Raw genomic sequence first — 16,376 nt, forward strand, 5'->3', positions numbered from 1 at the left:
GCACTGGACACTGTGTGCGCAGGGTGGACATACAGGTCACAGGGCGGACATACAGCCACAGGGTATACATACAGCCACAGGGTGGACATACAAGCCACAGGGCGGACATACAGCCACAGGGCGGACATACAGGCCACAGGGCGGACATACAGGCCACAGGGCGGACATACAGGCCACAGGGCGGACATACAGGCCACAGGGTGGACATACAGGCCACAGGGTGGACATACAGCCACAAGGTGGACATACAGCCACAGGGTGGACATACAGCCACAGGGCGGACATACAGCCACAGGGTGGACATACAGCCACAGGGTGGACATACAGGCCACAGGGTGGACATACAGCCACAGGGTGGACATACAGGCCACAGGGTGGACATACAGGCCACAGGGTGGACATACAGCCACAGGGTGGACATACAGGCCACAGGGTGGACATACAGGCCACAGGGTGGACATACAGCCACAGGGTGGACATACAGCCACAGGGTGGACATACAGCCACAGGGCGGACATACAGCCACAGGGCGGACATACAGCCACAGGGTGGACATACAGGCCACAGGGTAGACATACAGGCCACAGGGTGGACATACAGCCACAGGGTGGACATACAGGCCACAGGGTGGACATACAGCCACAGGTTGACTTCATGTCTTTCTTCCTTATTTCTCCACCTATTTCTTTTTTTAAAAAAAACCCAGGGTCTCTCACTGAACCTGCAGCTCGCTGACCCTGCTACAGTGACTGGGCGAGGAGCTTCAGGGATCCAATCAGCTCTGTGCCGACGCATCTGGCAGCTTGGTTACAGAGCTTTCCGGTAGGTGCTGAGGCCCTACTTCAGGCCCTCCTTCCTGCTGGAGGTCAAGTGCAGGCCCTTCACTTAGCCTGAGGGCTTTGTACACAGTGACTCATGCAGCTTTATGCCACACACTTCAGAAGACAGCCCAGGTATACAAACACAACAGCACAAGAACTCACTCACACCTTCAGCCCCAGGCTCTGTGCAGTGTTTCTATTCCCTTCCAACCCACGCTTGCAGAGTTTATGTCCATCAGAGGGACCTGCACTTACTGCTTAGAAAATTCCAGTGTGGCTTTCTTTTCTCTTCTTTAATCAGCTCTACCTTGAAGCTGTAGATCAGTCCTTCCCAATTCTCAAAACCTTTGAGCCACTGTCTCCCCCAGTAGCCTTCAGGCTTACTCTGTGGCTCTGTCCCTGACTGTCCAAACAGAAGCCAGAGCCAAGTTACAGATATCGGGCGTGTCACTGCCTGCTCCTGCTCCAAGATTCCCAAGATTCCAAAAGCCTAACGTTATCTACTCATTACCCAGACACACGGCTTCCCTGAACTGCCTTAGACAGTGGACAAAGGCTTTAAGCATGGGACTGACATAAATGTGGACTGGGTCAAAATCAGGAACCAACAGAAGATGGCCTGTGACAATCAGTCATGGGCAAAAAGGGACTTACCAGAAAGGAACAGAGGAAGATGAAGGAGACAAAATAGAAATAGGCAAAGTCACTCCCACACTCGCTGGCGTTGGCATGTGGGTCGCAGGCCCGGTTGCCCAGACAAGACAGCATGATCTCATGCCAGGCCTCCCCAGTGGCACTCCTGAAAAAGACAGAGCTATAAGCACACAAGGGCAAGCCCAGAGGAAGCTGTACAGTGAACCCTGAGCCTGGCCAGCAGAGCCCTGGGAGAACTGGGGCGATGGAGCCTCCTCTTTCGGGTTTCTACAGACCCTGGATTACAGGAGATTTCTAGGCTGACTGCTGACTAAAGTCCTGGGCATGATCTACTGCACTGGGAGCTTCCTCATCTTCTTCCTGTCCAGAAATGAAGCCTGTGCTCTGGAGTGAGTCCATGTGTGGCTTGCTACTCTAGGGGGTGCTTAAGCGATTGATCCCACGCTGTTCCCAGCATCGCAGCAGGCCCAGAATGAAAGTGGCCTTTGCACTTCTCTTCCCTTCACCATGGTTCTTGTCAATCATTGAAGAAGCCCAGACTCCTGCCCCTTTCTTGTGCCCTGGGAATGCTTTCCCACCATGCGTGCACCACACCCTCTCTGCACAGTCTACTTTCACACTGACCATGGTGTCTCAAAACTACTCACAGCAGCCACCTGGGGATTCTGGGGGACTTTTGTTCATAGACATATGACCATCAAAGACAATAGAAAATCTATATAAGTGTATACAGCTGGCCCTGTGTAGCAACAAAGGTCACTGCCCTCTGATGTCAGCAGGGTGAGGAGCCTCCTACTGGCACGCTGCCCCATCTGAGCCAGCATGACTGAAGAAGTACTTATGACAGAAAGCTCAGGTGGAAAAGAAATCTTGGAGAACAAAGGCCTTAAACTGAAACTGACTTCACAGGTTTGCTTCAGATCTGTGTGGCACAAGCAGAATATCAATACATGATGAAATATGATGACTCTCTGCTGAAGCCTAGAGAAATATGACTTTGGAAAGTCAAAGTCTGAAGATGCCTGTTGAAGATTCTCTCCGAGCCACTCAGAGAATCAGGCTGGGGTTCACTCCTCTCCACAGAACTGCCAAGAGCCCAAGGAGGGGACACCACAGGACTGTGTGACACATCTGCACACAGGAACAGAGGCAGTGGAATCTCAGGAAGGAGTCCACGGCAGGGTCTGAGTTCAGCACACCTCATGTCAGTCCCTACAAAGAGCATATTTGCTCCATCTGGGGCCAGGGATGGCCAAACAGAAGACTCTATGAAGGCAGGTAGGTACATCATACCTCCCTCCTACCCCACACTCACTCTCGGGACACAAGAGTGGATGGCTACAGCCCTGTAACTTGTGAAGATGGGCCTCCTGCTCTAGTTCCTGAGTGCCCCTTGCTACTTTTCTAAAGGCACCAGGAGTTTAGGGCACTGTAGTCCCAGTGAGAGCAATGAGGGCGGGGACCTCCTGCTCACATCACCAGTTTGAGTAAGTTGGGTTCCTGTGCCCACTGACTAGCTGAAAACTCCCTCTCAGGGCCCACTTTCTTCTTCATCCATTGATGTAGGTGACCAATATGGTGACTGGGTGGACAGTATGACAACTGCATGTCAAGTGAGACCTTGCCAAGTACCTCTGTCCTCCTAGACTGTATCACCTCTGGACATCTTCTGGGAGCAGGAACAGGGTCGTAGAGGCACAGGGCCACAGAGCCCCTCCCACATATACTTCTTTTCTGTCTACATGGAGGCCAAGGTAGATAGATACACTGGCTGGCTTGTGTGTCAACTTGACACAAGCTGGCATTATCACAGAGAAAGGAGCCTCCCTTGAGGAAATGCCTCCATGAGATCCAGCTGTAAGGCATGTTCTCAACTAGTGATCAAGGGTGGAGGGCCCACTGTGGGTGGTGCCACCCCTGGGCTGGTGGTCTTGGGTTCTGTAAGAAAGCAAGTTAAGCAAGCCAGGGGAAGCAAGCCAGTAAGAAACATCCCCCATGACCTCTGCATCACCTCCTGCTTCCTGACCTGCTTGAGTTCCAGTCCTGACTTCCTTTAGTGATGAACGCAGCGTGGACATGTAAGCTGAATAAACCCTTTCCTCCCCAGCCTGCTTCCTGGTCATGATGTCCATGCGCGAACACAGACCCCGACTGAGACAGTGGACAAGAGCCCTTCGGGAAGTGAGTAACAGCATGGCTGACGTGGCAGACAGCACAGTTCTGGTGTTGGAAGGGAAGTGCTCTATGCATGGAACCAACCCTCCGTCACAAATGAAGAGCGGACATGTTCTATAGGCTACAAACCAGCACACCTGAACAACAGCATTAAGGCTTGCAGAAATGTCCGGAAGTTGTTGTGTCGGTTGATACTGGTGTCATCATCAAGGGCAATGTTTCCAAAAACCTGAAATGGAGAAAATAACAAAGTATTCATGCTGAATGTTGGGGGCCATGACCAATAGACTCGGTGAGAGAAAGCAGGCATGCAATACTGTGTAAGGCACAAGGGATAGTGAGGTTCACAGCACAACGCTTTAGTGGAACACACTCATGTACCCTGCTTCAGTGTGTGCAGCTGAGGCTCTGAGGCTACCCACAGATGCGAGTCTGATCAACCAGAACAAATGGGACTTGGGCTCTGCTCTGAGTAAGAAAGTGCTGTTCAGGTCACTTGCTAATGCAACACTGTAAGGAGGTTGGTAACAGCTCAGGACGTGTTCTTTGGAACCTCTGGGACAAACAGCACAGCAGGCTTTGGGCAACCTGATAGGCTGTTTGCAGGGCAAGAAATGCAGATGAGTCAAGAACCACGCAAATCACAATTTGAGTGTGATTCTCAGACTGCAACTGAAATTCTATAAACTATCGTATTTCCACAAAGACCGGGGAAACACACGCCTCTTAATACCCATAAACAAAAGCAACACAAAACATGCATGTTCGTTTTACATAGCATCATATCTCAGAAAACTTCAATCTGAAATGAGTTTTAGAACTCAGCTAAAGTTCAAGACTTTGGCACCTCCCATCCCAAATCAATACTCAACCCACTCCCATCAACACTTTGAAGAAGTGGCCAAGATCTGCAGCTAGGCTGCTGATTCACATCTTTTGAATGTTCTTTCCCCCAAAGAATTAGCACAGTGTTCTCTGACAAAAGAAAAGAAAAGCCAAGTTATTGACAAGTTCAATGATCTGGGGGATTCTGCTTATATACTGGGAAGAATTTGTCAGGAATATCTGGCCTGAAAAGGATGTTGGCTGTCAGACAACAAAACGGCCGGCAGGCAGATGCCAATCTAAACTAAGCACGTGCCTCAGCATCCAAAGCTCTGCTGGATCTCGCTTTCAAAAACACCAAAATATAGCTCCCCAGAGAAACGGGACCGGGTGGAGGGCGTGGCTGAGCCCCACTGTGCCGCCTTGACCTCTGCCATCAAGCAGTGCTTCCGAGATTGATTCACTCAGCGTTGATACTGTGTCTGTGTCACAGTTAATGATAACCTCATTGATTCATGATCACTTAATGACAGTGACCCATACCCTTCACCCAGTAACAGGAAACCTGTGTCCAATTCAGTCTGGGCGGGTGGCACCCACCTGCATGCCGATGATGGCGTAGATGAAGAACAGCATGGCGATGAGAAGGCACACGTAGGGCAGCGCCTGGGGACACATGAGCACGTCAGCTCCAGGGTATCCCTGAGGCGACACACACCTCAGCCTGGCCCAACTCCACCCACTGACCACTGAGTCCTGAGGCAAGTGGCCTTGTCTGTTCATCTGTGACTCAAGAGCATAAGCCTAGCTCAGAGCTGCATGGGCAGTAGCAAAATAACCGCTGCTCATTCACAAAGTCTTTAGAAAACTGCACCAGGATAAACAGATGCCAAAGAGGCACACCCGACCTGCCCTGACTCAGCCTTCCAGAGCAAGGTTCACTCTGGGTGGAAGGGAGGAAGCATGGTAAAGGACACCCAAGGGAGCTGCCCAGGCCCCACGCAGGCCCTGCCTTACCTTGAAGGACTGGACGAAAGTCCACAGGAGGATGCGGATGGTGTAGCCCTGGCGAAGCAGCTTGATCAGCCGTGCTGCCCGGAAGAGGCGAAGGAAGCTCAAGTTGATGAAGTTGTTCTGCAAAAAAAGAAGCGCTGTTTCCAAATCCTTTGCGTCACTCTCAAAAAGGGCCAACAGGCTGCTTCCACCCTACAAACTCTCCCCCAAGTCCCAGTGACCCAGAAGAAATGTATTAAGAGAAATAAAAATAAAGTCATTGCTTTAGTCTAAGCAGCAGCTGGCTGCCAGAAAACCTTCCCAAAGAAAAGTGTATCACTATAAGTTACTCCTCATGAGGCAAGTCAGAGAAAGATCCCTTCATGCTAGGGCCATTCCCCAACAGAAAAGAAAAGCTTCCAAAATCCCTCCCTTCTGTCAGGTAGTGCCGGGAAACCACCTATGAGTCTCTAATACTGCCCAACTGACCAGGTACTCCCAGTGAGCATTCCTGAAGTAGTCCCTTCCTGAGCTGACCAGTCAGTCTTCCTTTCTGGGATCAATCAGTAAAGGCCTTGCCTGTCTGAGACGCTGGCTAGCTTCTCTGGACTTGTCCAGGTGTCAGCCAGCATTCTCGTAAAGGGACATGTACAGCCACTGCTGTGACTGCCATGGGAGGCTCTGCTCTACAGCACCCAGGACACTGGGCACCGCTCCCTCAATCAGGGGTCCAAAACTAATCATACAAAAATAATAATTAACCAAACATTAAATCCCAGACTCCAAAGATTACCTGACCCTGGGCACCTTGACTTATTGGCAGGCCTTTTCAGAGGTCTGGATCTGGGGAGGTATCCATGCACTGTAATGGGTACCTGTGGAGCCAGGTGTTCTGCCCATTTAGATATCAGGTGCCTATACTATCACCTGAAAGCAACTTCCAGCCATTTTGCATTTGTCAATATGCAAGCAGCTCAAGCTTATACACATTTAGGTTGTCAAATTCAGTGACAAAAAGGAAAGAGAACAGATGTGTTGAATGAAACAGTGGAGCCAGTCAGCGCATGCAGAGAGAGGCAGAGCAGGTCGGAGAGGACACTCCAGGGCTGCCCATGTGGGCAGAGCATACATTCTGTAGGGCCGGGTTTCACACTTACTTCCAATGGACACACCTGCCTTGTCTATTGCTCCCACTCTTGGGGACAGCCATTTGTGGTTCTCAACCAGAATGACAGCATTTTTGCACTGTCTATGCAAATAGCAGGGATAGACACCTTGAATCAGGTGGCTCTGGGGCAGGGTGTTGTAGCCCTGGAAACTGTACGTAGAAGGGTCTACAGACACAAAGGGGGTCCGAACTATGCAAATCAGCAAGGGGGCAAATATCACCTGAGAGCATGGTCCTGATCCCACAGCCTGGCAGACCCTAAGCTGAAATGAGGAAAGAGTCTCACTAGTAGACACGGTGGACAAGAACTACTGTCCACTAACACCAAGAGCCCTTAGAACAAGATGAGCAGAGGGACACAAGTACCTGTCCCTCTCTGGGATTCTACTTTGAAACTATCTGCTCAGCTTGTTTTGAGGGGCACAGATTATAATGATACAATGCTTGCCCACCTCAAAGCAGTCTGTACTAAGGTACCTGTGACAGAAGATTTCCTGAAGATTTGGAAAACAAAGGCTTGCCTGTAGTAAAAGGAGGACAGAAGACACAGGGGTGGTGAGGAGACCCTGGAAACGTCTGGATGAGCTGGGGGTGTGACCCCAAGACTGAACCACAGCCATCTCTACTTCACAAGGTTCAGACTCCTCTACCAGACTGTTCTCTTGGGAGCTCTGTAGAGCTCAGGACTGGGCAAGGCAATCATGGACAGGCAACCCCAGAGTGCTGTGAGACGCAATAGGGACACACCCCAAGCACAGAGCCATGGGTGGGCATGCACACCACCACGCAGAGCACATGCAGGCTGGCAACGGACTACAAGCAGACAGCTGTGTCCCCTGTGCTTTCACCTCTGGCCTGGTCACCTCCCTGGTGGCGAGCACACATGTCCTGCTCTCCCAAGACCCATGGCTTCTGCTGCACAGGAAGTGATTCTGCTAGCAACTGTCCTTGTTTTCATTCACTAAGTCCCGGGTAGTCTCACTGTAAGGACCCCTGACCCTGAGGGGATACTAGTCTCTTAACACCTTTTCTCAGCCTCCTTGCTCATAACCTAGAGACACCAGAGGTGTCCATAGGGATAATGGGGGGCACTGAAAGTCCACTAAGCATTGTAAGACACTCCCAACAAGGATGGCTGGACTGACTACCACTTGGAATCCAATCCTACTATGACCTCTAGGCAGTCACAAGACAGAGAAAACTTGTTCCTCAGTGCCACCTGGGCATAAAACCCAGACCACACCAGAAAATAAAATCCCGCAGCTCCAAGCCAACCACTCTCTTTCCTTCATTCTAAAGGGACAGATTTTTGAGAGGGGGAAGAGAGGGAAAGAGACAGACAGACAGACAGACAGACAGACATTAGGTGCTCATAGGGACAGGGAGGTGAAACCGTGTGGCCTGGCGGGAGGCCATAAAGAAAACATGCCGTGGGCATTTCTGCAGGATCATCGTATCTTCTCAAAATTCAAGCTGGTATAATTCCAGTTATAAAACTGTACATGAAGCGTTCAGCCTCTGTAACAGAATTAACTATCTGCCTGTGTGGATGAACTTCCAGAGCCTCAACAGAAGATACGCTGCTACCAAACTCCAGAAGAGGCCCCTGAGGTCCACAGCAGCCCGAGCAAAGCATGCCTGCAGATCTCTGCTATGCAGATGGACGTGGACGGACAGACGGACGCCCATGGGTTCTAACACACTACAACAAAGCCTCCTATTCAGGCTCTGCACAAACTCTGCTGGATAATGGGATCCTAATCTCCAAACCCTCCCTAAACCTTATTCCCTCAGCTCTGACACTCTTAGGAGGTCCTCTCTGCAAAGGACTTCTGGAACTGGGGTGTGGTGGTTTGAAGATGTCCCTATAGGTCTCAGACATCGGAACACTTGAACAGCCACAGGACTTTTGAACAGCCACCAGTAGGGCTATGTGGAGAGGATAAGGACGTGTGGCCTTGCTGGAGGAAGTATGTCACTAGGCGTGGACTTTGAGCTTTCAAAGGGATTGCATTTCTTTACCTTCATCTTACAGTTTGAAACATGAGTTCTTGGTATCTGCTCCAGCCCACCCCTGCCTGTCTGCCCACCTGCAGTCATATGCCCTGCTATTATCATGATAAGCTCCTATCACTTTTCAGTGGTAAGTCTCAAATAATTTTTCCCTTCTGTAAGTTGCCTGGATCATTTTGTTTTATCACAAACGTTTTAACCTACCTGCGTGAGGTAGGTTAAGGTAAATCAAGAACAAAAAAACAAGAAACAAAAGAGAAGATGAGTCACCAACAGAAGCAGAAACTCCAGCCCTGAACAGTAACTAGATGAATGCATGTGGTCTTCACCAGAGGCCACCTTGGCGAGGCTCAATGTTCCCTTTGTGCTAGTGAGATGGGGGCGCAGCACAAGAGATAAGTATGCAGCAGGAACCATGGAGCCACAGGGTGGAGGACCAAATGTTTTCTAAAAAAACTCAGATTTGACTGAGTTTCAACAGAAAGATCTGCCCTTGGTTACTGCCAACTACCCCCGCCTCCCAAAACCCCACTTCCTCTCCTCAGACAGATGGAGAAAGACCTTTTTAGAAGTCTTGAGAAACCCTTGCTGTTTATAAAGTCCTCGACGAGGCCAGAGGTGACCAAGCACAGTGAGACCTTGCTCATGCCGCTGAAGGCAGTGGGCAGAAACCCTGCACCAGGAGCAGAGGAGCCGAACAAGCCGAGAAAAGACACAAAGAACTTTAAAGTTATGAAACCAACCATTTCCTATATGTGATGTTGTCATGGATGGGCATTTGCATATTATTTACAAATTGGGGTGGTGGAGCAGCAGGTGCACAGCATGCAGACGGAGACATGGGTGTTCGCATTGTATGTTGGTTGGATGGCGTGAGTCAGCAGGTAGGTTAAGGTAAATCAAGAACAAAAAAACAAGAAACAAAAGAGAAGATGAGTCACCAACAGAAGCAGAAACTCCAGCTCTGAACAGTAACTAGAAAACTAGAATTTTCTGAAAGTGTATCCATTCAAAGCATGTTTTTGAAATCTATAGGTTATGCAGACAATGGGATCCATTTGCATTTTGTTTGTAATGCAAATCCAAAGATGAGTCACCAACACTTACTGTTATTATTTTTATTTCCAGGCAAAGAAATCAATGTCAGTTTTATGAATGTTCAGAGCCCTCTTCTGGGCACCCCTGCAATATCTGCTGGTTTTTAAGTTGGGGAAGGAAACTGACACTCAAATTTTTGCCTAAGGAAAAAAGGCATTTGCAAAGAAAATGTATAAAATGAAACACACACACACACACAGAGTGCTGGTCAATGGACACAATGGCTTTCCTTTCTTCCCACCTCCTCCAGGCATAGCCTGAGCTCCAAGAGCAAGTGGCTGTGTTTTCAGAATACTTGACCCCAACCATGATGCTCCCAGCCTCCCGGAGGCCCTGCTACCATGCACAATCAGAGGCTGCCACAGCCGGCCACGCAGTCGCACAGGCACAGAGTGGCTATTTCTGCCTCTACCTAACAAAGCTCTATACTGCAGCCAGTTTCTGGCCCTTGCCTGCACCCCTCTTTTTTAGGTATTTTCAGCAATCAGCAGTTCAGGTCTCTCTCTAGGAAAGGAGATATGGAAACCTATGTGAACCCCGCCCCCCAACACTGTCCTTACAATTAGGAGTCTGAAGCTTGGATCACTTTATCTGGTGAATAAATCCTGTGTCCAGGGAGGCAGTACACAGATAACAGGAAAGCAGCAAGTTTCTTCCTCAGAAACCACACTGGGACTAATACTTCAGGGTGAGACGCCCTGCCTTTCAGATTCTCTAAGACCAGGAACTGAACGAACAAAACACTTCACTTTTCTATTTAAATTCCAGGTTCAGTTTTTCTTTTTGTAATGATTACACCATTTGCATTGTAAAACCATGAAACATCATATATACAAACAAGTATATTAATCTGAAGAAAAATAAAAATAAATACTCATGTATTCGCCGTTCAGCCTAAAAACTATCACCATCACTTTTGAATTCTCCCTGCTGCTTCTCTTGCTGATATCTAGATGAGGTAGCAATCTTTAATTCTTACCAATAATTGCGTGTCTTTACAGTTTTGCCATAAACTCGTAAGAAGCACTCATTATGTGCTTGCCTCCTCTTGGCCTTTGCAACGGTAGCTTGTGAAAACTGTTGGACTTATTCAAACACAGCCGTGAGGATGAGTAGTATCCACACTGACGTGGGTGCCACCTGTGTCCTCACGCCACTGTCTTCTCAGGGTCAATGCACCCCAAAAGCCAACACACTGCCCCAGTGATGGCATATCTCGCTGTTACTATAGCATCCATATGAAGAGCTAAACTGAAGGTGTGGGTGTTACTAACTCTTTAGCTTCTGGAAAGGTTTCCATAGCGGTTGACAACTGTGTGGGTTTTAGATGGCCTATGTCCTGTCAACCCTGAGCATTAAAATGTCTAGTGGTTGACAGGCCAGTTGGGACAAAATAGCAGCTCAGTGTCTTCAGGTTGTACTTCTCTGATTACAGAGCAGGCTGGCTACCTTCTCCTATGCTAATTGGACATTTATAGTTTCTACTTTGTAAACTACCCATTTTTGTGTGTGTTTTTCTTCCTCATAGACATCCTTATTTCGTGGAACCTTCCACGACCCACTTCTGTAGCCTCCTAGGCTGGCTCCTGCTCATCTCCTTGGTCATCACTGCTGGAATGTCCCAGTACTCAGCCACGCATCCTTCACTGACCGCATTCAGTCTTCCATATCTAATACCATTTTATATACTCACTATCACAAAGCTCATGCAACCAGCCTGGCTTTCCTCACTGAACTCCAGGTCTATTTAACTGCCCAACAGCATCGAGGAAGTATATCAGGAAATTAAAACCCAATATGTGCAGCTAAACCCCAAACTTCCTCAATAAACCTGTTCTGGGATATGCAAGTCATCAACCGCATCAACCGTATGTCTTTTCCAGTTTTAGTCATAGTAGTCCATTTCCCAAGTGCTTAGACCACACAGTTCGTGTCACTTTGCTTCATCTTTCATGGCCACAGCTGGTTCACCTACTGTTCTGTCTTCAAATAATAGTTAGAATTCAACAGGTTCTTGTCCACAGTTCACCCCACAATTCCAAAGCCTATCTCCTAGCAGAAAGTTATGCAGTATACGTGTCTCGGAGACCTCATCGTATCAGGGCTAAAACACAAAACAGGATTCACTTCTTTCCTGGGGGGAGGGGGACTGGGGGAGTTTCCAGAAGTTGGATAATCCCTGGCTTATCCCCTAGGAACCTTTAGCTAGTAACAAACAGAAGTTGATAAAGACTCCATCAACTTCCTTGCTGCTTGACAGAATGCTAGGTATGGTTCACTCTTGCTTGGAACTCCCTGTGGGGTAACTTCTTTGGCAAATACCTTTTGTGGCTGGCCACTCCGCTCTCCAGCACTTACCGCTTCCCTACCAGTATTCCCTAGCTTAACTTCCAAATGAAAACTTTGCACCAAACTCTAGCCTTAGGCTGCTTCTGGGAGAGCCCAGTGAAGACAGTTACCTGCTTCATTCCCAACAAAGCAGCTTGATGCATATCTTAATGTCCAGATCATTTTATACCCCTGTACAAAACTGCTTACTCTAGATAGAAGCCCAAGTTATGTTTTAACACAAGACTATATACTCCCTGCTCACGGTAATAGCACCACCTCTTGCTATCCCTTGTTCAGAGTAGTGAACAGAAGTTGAACCTGAAGGCCCTCCTTCCAACTACTGCTGGTTGTTCTACATTTTGTTTAACAAATAATCTAATCCCAAGATCTTAGGGATAAGTTTCTGTATTTATTTTATGAATTGTAAAGTTTTAGTGTTATATTTAAGGAAGGAGGGAGGGAGAGGGGGAGAGGAAGGAGAAGAGGGAAGGAAAGGGGGAGAGAGAGGGAGGGAGGGGGAGGGAGGGAAGGGGAAGGAGGGAAGGAGGAGAGAAAGAGAGAGACAGAGAGACAGAGACAGAGAGAGAGAGAGGAGTGGGAGACACCGAGTCTGGCCACCTAACACACCAGTGTCTGAAGTGTCCCAGGGGTTCCTACAGACCACAGTCAACCACGTCACAGCATGCTTCTATACAGAAGAGAGTACTGATTCTAGGTTCCTAATTCTTTCCATTGATTACCACACTAATCCTGATCTAGTTAATCTAAATGTTCTTAATTATCTCCATTTTACCTTAGTCCTCACTACTGGCAGGGACAAACCAGGCCAGGCCACACAGCCACACCTGTTCATCTTCCTATAAGTCTCAATCCTTAAGGGTTTCTGCACTTTCTTGTACATTTTAAAGCAGAATGAAATTTTTGAAGCAAATAAACAAAAAACACTGATATTGTTATTGTGTTTTGACTAAACCTGCTCTTAGTTTGGGGGAAATCAATAACTATGATACCAATTAGCATTATATATAGCTCCATATATGTAAGTGGTCTGTATTACCTTTCACTATAGCATAGTGATTTTTAAATATAAAGATCATGCTTTGTAAAGGTCATGGCCAAGATGATTGTCCTTATAATGAAATGTGACTGACACATGCTATTTATTATGAGGTAACTGTACATTTAGCAATCTTGCTAAACAACAAGTTAGATTATTCTAGGATCTGTCCATAGATAATAATATCATCTGTGCATAATCACAGTTTTGCTTATTCACTGTCTAACCCTTACATATTTTATTATTTTTCTTGTCTTACTCTTTCAGTAAATATTTACTGAATATGTAGCAAGTGTTAAGCACTATTCTAAATACTAGGAACAGGTGTACAGTGAACTTCAGTCATTTTAACCCTTTCTTTCTCTTGTCCTCTATCCTTAGTGTCTCTCCTGCTTTCATGCCCTCTTTGTGTAAACGGCCTACTGAGTTTGATTAGGGGTGCTGAGATAAGTATACACGAGAGGTTATGTAGTAGAACATGGGATACTTTGCAATGGCTATATCACTAAAGAAAATGACACCTTTCCCAGCAACAGTTAACCACCAATAGGCCCTCAGGGATAGGTAGGGCCTCAAGAGTCTCCCTCCAATCTCTGATGAGATGTTATGCTCAGTCTTGTGCCCAGGGCACAAGGTTTCAAGTATCTGAGTGTTCATTTGTATATGGATTTACAGGTGTTTATCTGCATATTTATGTGAAGGCCAAATGTCAACCTTCAGGTCTCAGCCTCATTACTTTCTAGTGTTGTTTTTTTTTTGTTTGTTTTGTTTTTTCCAGACAGGGTCAAGATCAAACTGCAGAATCCATAGAACATCATCTCAGAGCAAGCAAAGGAAGTACACAGAAGACAGTGGCCTAAAGATGACCCTCTGGGGGATCAAATACATCACCAAGAAAGAAAGAAAGGAAGGAAGGAAGGAAGGAAGGAAGGGAGGAAGGAAGGAAGGAAGGGAGGGAGGGAGGGAGGGAGGGAGGGAGGGAGGGAGGGAGAGAGGGAGAGAGAGAGAGAGAGAGAGAGAGAGAGAGAGAGAAAGAAAGAAAGAAAGAAAGAAAGAAAGAAAGAAAGAAAGAAAGAAAGAAAGAAAGAAAGAAAGAAAGAAAGAAAGAAAGAAAGAAATCAGGCAAACAGTGAGACAGTAGCTACAGCACTGGACACGTGCTTTATGGAGATAGAATGTTCAACATCAAGTTCACCAGTGCCCCCCGGGGGGGGGGGGTGTCCTGATTCCAACTCTGAAATCTGATGAGTTTAATGTCCCAATATAGGACTTGGTTTTGGTTTTTTTGTTTTGTTTGATTGCTGTTGTTGGGTTTGTTGTTGTTGTTGTTGTTGTTGGGGTTTTTTTGGTTTTGTTTTGTTTTTTGTTTTTTTGTTTTTTAGACAGGGTTTCTTTGTGTAGCCCTGGCTGTCCTAAAATTCACTCTGCAGAACACTCTGGCTTTGAACTCAGAGATCTGCCTGCCTCTGCCTCCCAAGTGCTAGGATTAAAGGCGTGAGCTATCAAATATTTAAAGGAAGAATCTCTAAATAGAGTAGAGTCTTGATAATATAAATTCTTTCTGGATTACAAATTCTTCCTGTGTTTGACTTATATATTCTTGATGTAAAGTTGTTAAATACATCCAGCACACACTTACACGCACATCTTAGATTCCAGTGTTCTTGGTCAGCTGTTACCACAGAGCTCCAGGAGATTGTTAGGCTACCAACTTGAAACCTCTGAGAACCACTTAAAAAAGATTTATTTATTTTATGTGTATGAATGTTTTATCTGCATGCATGGTTGTGTGCCACGTGCATGTCTTGTGTCCAAGGAAGTAAGAAGAGATCAGATCCCCTGGATTTGAGGTTACAAATGGTTGTGAGCCTCCATGTGGGTGCTGGGAATCGAACCCAGGTCCTTCCAAGAACAGTCAGTGTTCTTAGCTGCTGAACCATCTCTCCAGCTCCAGAACTACATTATCATCTAAGGAAAGCAATGCTGACCCCTCACCCAGTCATCCAATTCCATCTCTGCAGAGCAGCAGTTACAGTGACCCATCCCAACACTCCTAGGGACTCATGATAAGGCAGCTACAGTGGGAAAACACATAGGGGACAGCTCTGCAAAAGGAAGTCACTTTGGACCCTGGATGAGGGACAGGAAATGCTACTTACCGCAATCTCTGTTACTAAAATATCAGTAATACTTCCCAAAACAGTGACAAAGTCAAAGACGTTCCAGGCATCTCTGAAGTAGTTCTAGAGAAGAAGAGGGCAGTCAGTGCTGATGGCTTCCCTGGGCAACGAGTTAAGGGTAGTAGTGCTCAAGGGTGACAGATGCTTAACATAAGGCCAATGACAAGCAGATGTCACAGCAGGCATGCAAATACTTCCAGACTGGGTAAAGGCATAAGTGAGAGCTAAAGGTCCAGAAAGGAGAATCTCAGGCTTGCAGGCCACCCAGCCCAAGGCAGGGCAAGACTCAAACAACTGAGAGCAAAGCAGCTCTTCCTTGGGCCGCTCACAGTGTCACAGAGCTGCGAAGGCCACTCAGAAAAGGGGAAGGATGCCAGAACGCAGCTCACCAAAAAGCAAAGCGCAAGTCAAGGCACATACCAATACCCCAAAGGCGATGATCTTCAGGATGCACTCCATAGAGAACATGGACGTGAAGACGATGTTCAGGCATTTCAGCATCAGCTCATACTCATAAGGCGCATCATAGAACTGCCCGGAGAAACAAGGGCTGATGGCTACGGACACAGTAGCCCCAGCACCCAACTGGAAGCAGTATAATTTCCTGACTACACAATAGGTAGAGAAATATCTACATCTGCCCATATCTGGGTCACCTCCTCTTGCTCTTTCCAGGTCTTCTATAACCTTTTCAGTGCCTCAGCTACAAATCAGAGAAAATGGACCGCATAGGCAACATGTAGCAGCCAGAAGGAAACCTACCCCTGGGCTGGGAAGAAGACTCACACCCCGTTTTACAGCAGCCTCCTCCTAATTCAGACATTCCCTCCAGGCAGACTTCCTATGTCTGAGAAAGCAGAAACTGACAAGATCCATAAGGGTTCCTCCCCAGGATCACAGAAACAGTAAACAAGTCCCTGGGGAGGGGCCCTGACCAGGCTAGTCAGAGAAGAGATTCTCAGACATGCTGAGCTGCTGCACGCTGTGCAGAGTTCTTCAGTTACAGCTTTTGGGAGTCATAACTTATGTTGAAGTAAGTTTTTTGGTGACACGGCCACATT

The 16,376-nt window shown here is 47.4% G+C and overlaps 1 protein-coding gene across 1 annotated transcript in view; it reads right to left on the reverse strand.

The window, feature by feature from the left end:
• The window catches only part of Cacna1b (calcium voltage-gated channel subunit alpha1 B), a 166,376-nt gene that overhangs the window by 25,291 nt on the left and 124,709 nt on the right, over positions 1–16,376 (reverse strand). The window contains exons 30-35 of the mRNA XM_052181770.1: positions 15,736–15,846; positions 15,295–15,378; positions 5,493–5,609; positions 5,076–5,141; positions 3,788–3,879; positions 1,476–1,620 (exon numbers count right to left, since the gene is read on the reverse strand). Coding sequence (XP_052037730.1) covers positions 1,476–1,620; positions 3,788–3,879; positions 5,076–5,141; positions 5,493–5,609; positions 15,295–15,378; positions 15,736–15,846 — 615 coding nt within the window. The remainder of the gene's footprint in view (positions 1–1,475; positions 1,621–3,787; positions 3,880–5,075; positions 5,142–5,492; positions 5,610–15,294; positions 15,379–15,735; positions 15,847–16,376) is intronic.

Source organism: Apodemus sylvaticus, chromosome 5, assembly GCF_947179515.1.
Source record: "Apodemus sylvaticus chromosome 5, mApoSyl1.1, whole genome shotgun sequence".
Lineage (NCBI taxonomy): Eukaryota > Metazoa > Chordata > Mammalia > Rodentia > Muridae > Apodemus > Apodemus sylvaticus.